This window comes from Echeneis naucrates, chromosome 8 (genome assembly GCF_900963305.1).
Source record: "Echeneis naucrates chromosome 8, fEcheNa1.1, whole genome shotgun sequence".
In the NCBI taxonomy this organism is placed as follows: Eukaryota; Metazoa; Chordata; class Actinopteri; order Carangiformes; family Echeneidae; genus Echeneis; species Echeneis naucrates.
Window position 1 is genome coordinate 15,255,955 of NC_042518.1, and position 8,926 is coordinate 15,264,880.

The 8,926-nt window shown below is 42.7% G+C and overlaps 1 protein-coding gene across 1 annotated transcript; it reads right to left on the minus strand.

Annotated features, from left to right (window-relative positions):
* Positions 1–974: 974 nt before the first annotated feature.
* farsa (phenylalanyl-tRNA synthetase subunit alpha) lies at positions 975–8,628 on the minus strand. Its single transcript, XM_029508315.1, has 13 exons — positions 8,440–8,628; positions 8,129–8,266; positions 6,831–6,929; positions 6,625–6,743; positions 4,504–4,596; positions 3,569–3,697; positions 3,367–3,482; positions 3,207–3,291; positions 2,748–2,847; positions 2,319–2,487; positions 2,121–2,198; positions 1,878–1,992; positions 975–1,379 (listed from the first exon to the last, which is right to left on the minus strand). Exons 1-13 carry the CDS (start codon positions 8,584–8,586, stop codon positions 1,274–1,276), a joined length of 1,494 nt encoding a protein of 497 aa, XP_029364175.1. The 5' UTR covers positions 8,587–8,628; the 3' UTR covers positions 975–1,273.
* Positions 8,629–8,926: the final 298 nt, after the last annotated feature.

Genomic DNA, 8,926 nt, shown 5'->3' on the forward strand with positions numbered 1-8,926 from the left:
TAAATTGTAAACAATAAGGTGGAGGAGCTCATTGTGTGTAGGTGCCACACCCACAAAAGCTACTTCCAGCCTGTGAACCAGCCAACCAGCTGGCTGTCTCACATACTTCAGTAAAGTGTTATTTCAAGGCACGGAGGGATTAGTTTAAGAGGAAGACTTAACGGAGTTCCAGCAAAACAGCATGTACACAACACAATTTAATCCTGCAGCTTTCACCGTAGGTGTCACACACACTCGTGGCTTCCCCCATCTGGTACTGTGAGCCTGTCAGGAAGAGTTTATAGAAGTGTATGTGGCCTGCTAGAAAAGGTGAGCTGATGTCTTATTCATAACGATCTACAAAGGGACATGAAGAGGACAGAAGAGTGCTAACAGTGCCTCTGTTTGCAGCTGTGGGGTGGCTGCAAACCGAGGGGAACATTTATGCAGTGAGTGGTCTGGTGGCCCTCCCGTCTTGGGTTATTTTTTTCCCTCACTCATCAATTCCAGACAGGGCTGATTCAAGAAACAGTGTTAAATCAAGCTCTGCACTTTGAACTTTAATCTGGAGATGTGAAATGAAGAGTGTCATTGCGTTTTTTTTTTGTTTTTTTTTTAAATGGAGGATGGATTCATAAAATGCAAGTTTAAAATGTACTCTGTAAGCAAATTGTTACTAAATTAAATATTGATGGGAAAAAATAGATGTATTTATTTTAACTAATCAGGTTGTTTATTTAAAATGCACTTAAATGTTTCTTTGAATTGCTGTCTTAAGGTTTTAAAGTGTTTGAGGTCACACTGATCTTTGACCTCCAAAATCTAATCAGCTCATCCTTTAGTTCCAGGGAATGTTTGAGCCAAATTTAAATCAATTCTGCAGGAGTGACTGAGCTATCACATCCATGAGAATTACTTGGACAGCTAATCATAAAATGCCTCGGGCTGGTGCAGAGTCATCATGATTAGGGCAAGAAACTAAAGTCAGGCTTTATTAGTATTTGGAAAAAGTTTATTTTGCATTTGTCACTTTCCCAGAGTTTTCAGTTTTCCCTCTGTACATGTGGGTTGGGTCTGTAGGAAAACAATCTATAAAAAGAAACAGTATTCCTGGTATGTAACAAAGTCAGGACTCACTGAGCAACAGAGTTCATACACACTGATCCTACATGAATGAAGAAAAGCTGAGGCTGTCTGTCTGCGTGGGCTCAGGTGAACTGGCAGGTGAGGTCAGCCGTTACATCCGAAAGGTAAAGTCTGTCCATCCACATTCTGAATCATAACTGGGTGGAACTCAGGAGTCCAGTCGACAGATGGGGCTGTCGTAGACCATCTGCAGGTTCACCTTGTGTCCCACCAGCTCTCTGATGTTGTTGATGCCGTATTTAATCATGGTGGGCCTGCAGGACAGAGGAGCAATCAGCAACAGTTTGTTGTACTAGTGCAGCCATAACAGTGATTGTGTTGAGTCGGTTCCAGTCTGACAATGGATTAGTCAGCATGGATTATAGCATTTTCCCAGTTCACTCCAGTCATCCTCAAAGCCACATATCTAAATGAAAATTATTCAAAATACAGTGACCAACAAATTACCCGTAGTCATGTTGATATTTATAAAGAGGGGGTGAACACATTTCAAAAGAGTAGTTAAGTAAAAATTTTAACTTGCAAAAAACAAACCATTTATAATCCAATGAGAAACTGTTAGAACTGTAAATAATCATGTATACACTGCAGATGAATGTAAATATCTGATATATAGGTCAGATTTGTTCCCATTTTCAACTCATATTGTCCTCAAGTGAAGATAACAGGAAATAAAAGTAGGTCAGCTCTAATCCCCTGCAGACAATTTGTGTTGTCTCTATACACAACTGATCCATATCCATTGCACTCACCTCTCCAAAGACAAGCCCCAGGCAATGACGGACACGTCCTCAGGGAGCCCCATGGGAAGCAGCATCTCTGGTCTGAAGATCCCAGAGTTTCCCACCTCCACCCACTTCTTCAGTCCTGTATGAAATAAGAGTCGCTGCATTAAGCAAACTCACAAATATATATATTTTTTAAATCAAGTTAGCTACTGATTTGTCAGCAGCCAGTTAAAGTGACCAAGGTGGTGCATTATGTACATCTCATACCTTCATGGTAGCTGAACACCTCCATGCTGGGCTCTGTGTAAGGGTTGTAAGCAGGCTTGAAGCGTAGTTTGGTAATTCCTTGGTCAAAAGAAAGATTCATTCAGCAAAACATGATTATCCCTGTTGTCAATTTTTTTAAGGAAACAGTGTAGATCCAGCAGTGTGCAGGGATGCACAACAGTCTATATAGACACTGACCTAGTTTGGTGAAGAACTGATGCAGGACGCCCATGAGGTCTCCCAGCGTGAGTCCGTAGTCCGCCACCACACCCTCTATCTGATGGAACTCAGCCAGATGTGTGGCATCTAATGTCTCGTTCCTGAACACCCGGTCGATGGAGAAATACTTGACGGGGGTGAACTTCTCCTGGCAGAGAAGAGCATCATGGTTGTTGACAACACTCGTGGCCAAAAGTAGGTAGACATTCGCACCGCCAATTACTAGAAGCATTTCTAATTCTAGGAAAGTTTCCTGTAATCTGGATGTCATCCAAATAAGCATTAGTGAGGTCTGACATTTAGACCTCAGCCACTGGTTCCAACTCCAAAGGTCACTTGATTTATTGCAGAGCCTCACTGGCCCCCACCAGCCTAACTTCACCATGTGCACAGGAGTGTGTAACTCACCTGCTGTGCAAGTTTATATAACATGCGTGCGCTCACTGCTGTGGTGTGAGTACGGAGGATGTTCTTCTTTGCCTCTTCTATCTTCCAGTCATATTTGTACCTAAAAAAGCAGCAGACTTTAGTTGATCCTGCTGTGAGATGGAGAGACTAACATTACTCAGTGGCACCGGCAGCTTTAATCCTGGAGACACGCTACATATTTTGTTTATTTAGCCAAATGATGGAATCTGTTTATAACTGCAAAGGACCATTTCTGAGCTATTCAATGACAGTAATTGTAGCCCATTGTTGCGCTAGCTGTTTTAGGTTAATCGGGGAGATAGTGTGTCATAAATAAATGCATCTTTGTGTGAAACAGATGCAGCTTTCAAACAGGTAGGCGTTTTTTGTGCATCCTATGATATACAATCCTGCTGGCACCATTGATGTTGCCTGTTATGTGAGTGGGTTATGCGTCACCCTTGTGAACCGAAGCCCCCCTCTGAATGGACCTTCTTCACTCGCTCCAAATAGTCCTGGGGGAAGTCGTGCGCAAGTGCAGGATCTGAAAAATGATGTTCATGGGAAATAATCAGCATGACTCATTTGGATCAGACTCAGAGCTGTGCCACTCACACACCTGAAAGGAAGAAGGTGTCGTGCTGGTCTCTGGCCGGGTGCTGCTGGGGCTGAAAGAGGGAGTCGAAGTTCCAGAAAGAGCTTTCTATGAAGTTGTTGGTCGGCATCTCAGTGAAGCTACAAAACAGCAGTTCAGTTAGTGTGTGTTTTTCAAGGGTGTGTGAGTGTGTGGCTTTTTTCCCCTGCTATTTACAGTTCCTCACCCCATTTCCAGAAAGATCTGTCTGAACTGTGTTCGAACCTTCATCAGCGGGTGGAGGTGGCCGCAGTCCGGGGCTACACCCATCGCCTCAAAGTTGTAAGGCTTAAATTTCTTTTCCTTCCAGCTGCCACTGCAGAGAACAAAGAAGCAGCGTTAGAGAACGACTGTTTGCAGCGTTCGCTCCAGCCGTAACAGACTACTGCATCCTCACTTCTTTTAAATAACTTTTCCCACCATCTGTTTCCAAATACACAACAATTCTCCCAAAATACATTCAACCCTTCATTTTCAGTAGCCATGAAAGCGTCGGTGCATAGAAGTTAAAGCGCCATCAATTTGAATTTGGGCAACATCTGGATAAAGCTTTTAACTAAATCCCCCCCGATTTCATGCAAACCTGAGAGCAAAGCTTATTTCATTCTGCTGATGTTAATGCCGCAGCATGAATAGAGTCCAGGCTGCATGAGCTTAAGTTATTTATCTACAGTCTGATAGATACATTGCTGAGATACAATAACTTCTGGAGCAGTTTAGATAAGCAGCCATTTGCCGCTGGTGACATGTTTTCATTAGAAAAGCAACAAACACCAATTGGCTGAAGACCATTTAAAAAAAAAAAAAAAAAAAAAAAAAAAAAGAGACCATGAATTTCTTAAACATTTTCATGATACAACGTGCACAAGTTGACTTTGCACACCAGTCTAAGTGAATCATGTCACAGCATTTATCTCAGCTCATCTTGTCCTGCCCTGCCTTTAAGACAAAGTCCTCATCTTTGGACTTGTCTCCTTTTATGGGCAGGTGTTTCTCTGTGTCCTTTGTTTGATACCCTGCATACCGTCACTGACAGTCGGATGAGGCCAAACAGGACACAATTTCCAGCAGAGATAGTAAAAACAATTAAAGCTACAGTAGATAAGTAGAGCGGGGACTCACTTAGTGATCATCTCAGCCGTGAGCTCGGTCTCTTGTTTGGTAACAGTGGTGCTGAAGGAGTTTCCCTTCATGATCCAGTAAGTCTTCACTGTCCTGAAGACAAATAAAAGTTACTCTAAACTTCCAAAAAGACACTGAGTGACTCAGTATGCCATAACAAGACAGACATGATGCAGGCCAAAGATGCACAGTTCAATCCCGGTTCCTGTGTTCATCAGGGCAGAGAATCCTGTTCCTCATGGTCTGTTCTTTCTTTTTTTTGGTAATGGCTTAGGTCTGAGCCTTCCACCATGAAGCAGAGACTGGTGGAGCACTGCTGTGATTGCTCTCCTTCTGGACATTTCTACCATTTCCGCACAGGGTCTCTGGAGCTCAGCGTGACCATCAGGTTCTTGGTGACCTCTGGTGCTAACGCCTGACTGCAGATTTAATCCAGAAATCCAGCTCTAAGTGGAGTCCTTGCTATCCCATGCCGAGCTCCAGAGAACCTGTGGCAGCAGCTCTTTCTTTTGCATTCATCTGCAGATCAGAGCCTGGACACAATCCTGTCCCTGAGCTCAGCACAGTTCTTCAGTCTGAGCTGTGAGACCAGGTGTGTCCTTGCCAATCAAGTCCAATCAACTCAGTGACCCACAGGTGGACTCCAGTCAAGGCTCTGACTGATGAGAGTAAAAACACATGAAAGAACAGTGTCTCTATGTTGCCTGAGCTGGGCACAAACTTTGGGATGAATTCAGTCTAATAAACAACTAAAGAAAAGTATCAACAAATTTTTAAGACTTATTTCAACTACAATATCAAACTTTTTTCCTGGTCTTTAAATTAAGTATGTGATGAAAATTAGACCATTTGAAATAATTTTATTTTATTATTTTTATTACTTTGTTTAAATCAAACAAGGTGTTAGACCCTGCACCTTTTATTTAATGTCCATCCATGAGGAAGATTTAAACAGTGCCAAAGAAAATGACTGTACAAAGCTCACTGTTTAATGGTTTCTTGGTAAGATCCTCTAAGGAGAAAGAATCTCAGCCAAGTACACCTGAGAGATTGTTTTCTGAGAAAGAAGGACGTTGCACCTTGGTCTGAATCCAGAGAAAATGTCAGTCGAAATGTAGTCATCTCAATTTTAGGTTCGAGATTCATTCATTCTGCATCTATGTAATGACCAACTGTAGTACAGAAGAAGTAATATTCAAGTATATTGGGTACTTCGATATATTTGACAAATGTAAACTTAATACATAAATAAGTCTTATTTTGGCTACATTTATATACCATATGCTAAAACCACAAAACAAAAAAACAATGTTTCACTAAAGATGAAACACCAGGGAAACTAAATTATTTACCTAAGCTTATTGAAAAAGGCAAAAATATCAAAACAAGGCAAATGACGGTGGAAGATTTGACTCTAAAAAAAGTGCACTTTTGTAGAAGATCAGTTCACCTGCAAATTATTTTATCCATTACGTGACTGTTTTGACTAAAATATCATTAAATAGTAAGAAGTTATAGTATTTATCAAAACCTTCTGCAGCCAAGTCTGAGATCCTCATACTATGAAAGTTTTTATCATATATGAAAAAAAAGTCTAATCACATTTTTAAGGATGTAATCAGATGATGAGTCTGTAGCGTCCCCTCACAGTGACAGACTGAGAACGCACACACCCCCATAACTACTCAAACACAGACTCACATTTTAAACAGCATCCACATTTGCTCACTTTCATACCTAATGAAGCCTCTAAAATGGAAGCTTTAATTATCAGCAGTGCAATAAGGCCTGATACTGGCTGCTTGCTGCCGGTATTTAACTTTAAACTGTTCCAAAGACTGTTCCAGGGGGAGGACATAGTAGAAAACAACTAAAAGTTTTACTTAGTGTATTTGAACAGTTTAACTGGTTGAGTAGAATCAATGACTGTGACATAAAATAGGGCTGAGTTTATATGAACACATATAATCATCTCTCAACTAACTTTCTATAACTGAGCCTCGATCTGCTACAAATATGATCCCTTCCTCCTGCTGACGACTAACCACTGGACCACAACAAACCCTCTACTGCCACCTCCTGGCAGACAGAGGTGTGCTTTCTGCTGGTCGTTGGACTCACACTTCAGAGAGAAGCTTCCTTTTCTTCAGCTCATTTTTCTCTTTCTCTTCCAGTTGAGAGGCGTTGCCTTTCTGTAGCAGAAGCAGCTTCTCTCTGACCTGATCCTCAATGCTCTCCACCTGAACACAACAAGCACGCCAACAACTCATTTACGAGCCCTCTGATCAGGAAAAGTCACAACAGCTGGCCAGTAAAGAGAAACATACAGTCCTGAATATCCTCGGGCCACCCTCGTGTGCCTTGTCCAACCTGATCCACTTGTTGGACATGGCCTTGCTGAAGCCGATCTTCCCAAAGGACAGTTTCTACACAGGGACAAATGAAAAGGTTCAGCAAAGTCATAGAGAGCACAACTTACAACATAATATGTAAACATACTATAAATGTTCATCTTCATCCTACAGCATACACTTCTTTTCTGACTATAAAATTTAAGTAAAGTTATGATGGCAACATGGCTTTTCTCCCTGACTTTCATGCCCTATTCTTATCCAGATTTTAAGAGAAGTTGGCTCAACTTAAATAAAAAAAAAAAAACAAAAGAAAAACTATATTTTAAATTATTTGCTTTTCTTAGCTTCTACATTTTAATGCATATAGTAAACACAAAACATGGACCTGCTGCACCCCAATACCAAACATTTACATCAAAGTCAGTTAAATTCGTTCATCTGGAAATTTTTATGTCCAAAACGATTATGTCATGTTACTGATGTACAGTTCATATATAAAAAACTTATAAACAGAATATCCAAACCAACAACACTTAATCACCAGTCTCATGGTCTGAATCAGCAGCTGGCAGCTTATGGGAGAGCAGTGAAAGCCACAAAGACAGTCGTGACATAATAACCCTAGCAGGTTATTATTAGGTTAATATTAGCAGACTTTATAGCAATAAAATGATGTTTGATGGCTTCCATCTGCTGAGAGAAATTTGACCTCCTGTCACTACAGCAGTAGATCCTATCTATGGAGCACTCTAACAGTTTGCTATCTGTTGTTTTGTTTTTTGCAAACACTAAACTTATTTTCAGTATGTTGAGAAAAGTTCAAATTTTTGAATTTTTGTTTTGTGCACCCAGGTCAGAAGACCTAACTAATACCAGGGAATAACTATCAGGGCTGCCATCCTTCTCCTTTGAGTCTCCACCTAAACCCAGATCAGTCTGAATGTGGTCTGCTTCTAAGTCTCAGTCCTGAGCTGAAGGGTCACCCCTAGTTGGACAGAGCCAGTCTGTCCACACTCAGTGGGTCTACCCTCAGTGGGACGGAGCCGGCCTTCCACACTCAGTGGGTCCACCCTCAGTGGGACGGAGCCGGCCTGTCCACCCTCAGTGGGATGGAGCCGGCCTGTCCACCCTCAGTGGGATGGAGCCGGCCTGTCCACCCTCAGCGGGATGGAGCCGGCCTGTCCACACTCAGTGGGACAGAGCCGGCCTGTCCACCCCCAGTGGATCTACCCTCAGTGGTCGGAGCCGGCCTGTCCACCTGCAGCACTCACCATGAGCTCGCTCTGGGGCAGACCCTCCACCGGGATGGAGCCGAAGACTCGGGCTTCATGGCTGCCGTGCTCGGCTATCTCCCTGCCTTCATCCGTCAGCTCCCAGTGCTTGGAGGAGCGCAGCTCGGCGGAGATGACCTGTAGAGCAGACAGCTCGGTGTCATTTCACACAGCAAAGACTGGCTGGTTCAGCTCTGACTGACGGCTCTCCGCTCGTAAAACTTGACGTCCTTATTGCATCAGTCGCACCGAATGAACAGTGTTGACGGTGACAGTCGGACTTCCGCCGCCACTCGTGCCGGGAAACTCACGTCGCCGACAGCCTGCAGACTCTTCACGGCTCCGACGATGACCTGGTGGTCCAGTTCGAGGCTGGTCGCTACTTCCAGGCTGTCCACGCCGTCATCCACTTTCTCAACGCGCCGAAGGAGCGCCTCCACCACACCGGTGTCCGCCATGCTGGAGCCCTGCGAAGGAGAGAAGAGACCGGAAGTGACGTCACTTTCCCCCAAAGCCCGGATTTACTGAAGTAGCAACACGTGACACCGAGGACACAGATTTCCGTAAATACTGTTGGTTTTTAACTCCACTGCTCATTAAAAAAAAAAAAAAACAAAATTATTATCCTAGAATATAAATGTTGAAAAACTAAATGAAAAGGGCAGAAACCTAATGATATGAAGTACATATAGTAGGCTAAACATTACTATAACTTAATTTGTGTGATTTGAGATGCTGAGAAAAATCTATCTAAAAAAAGAAAATCCTGTTTTTGCTGTATTGCGTCACAAACATATG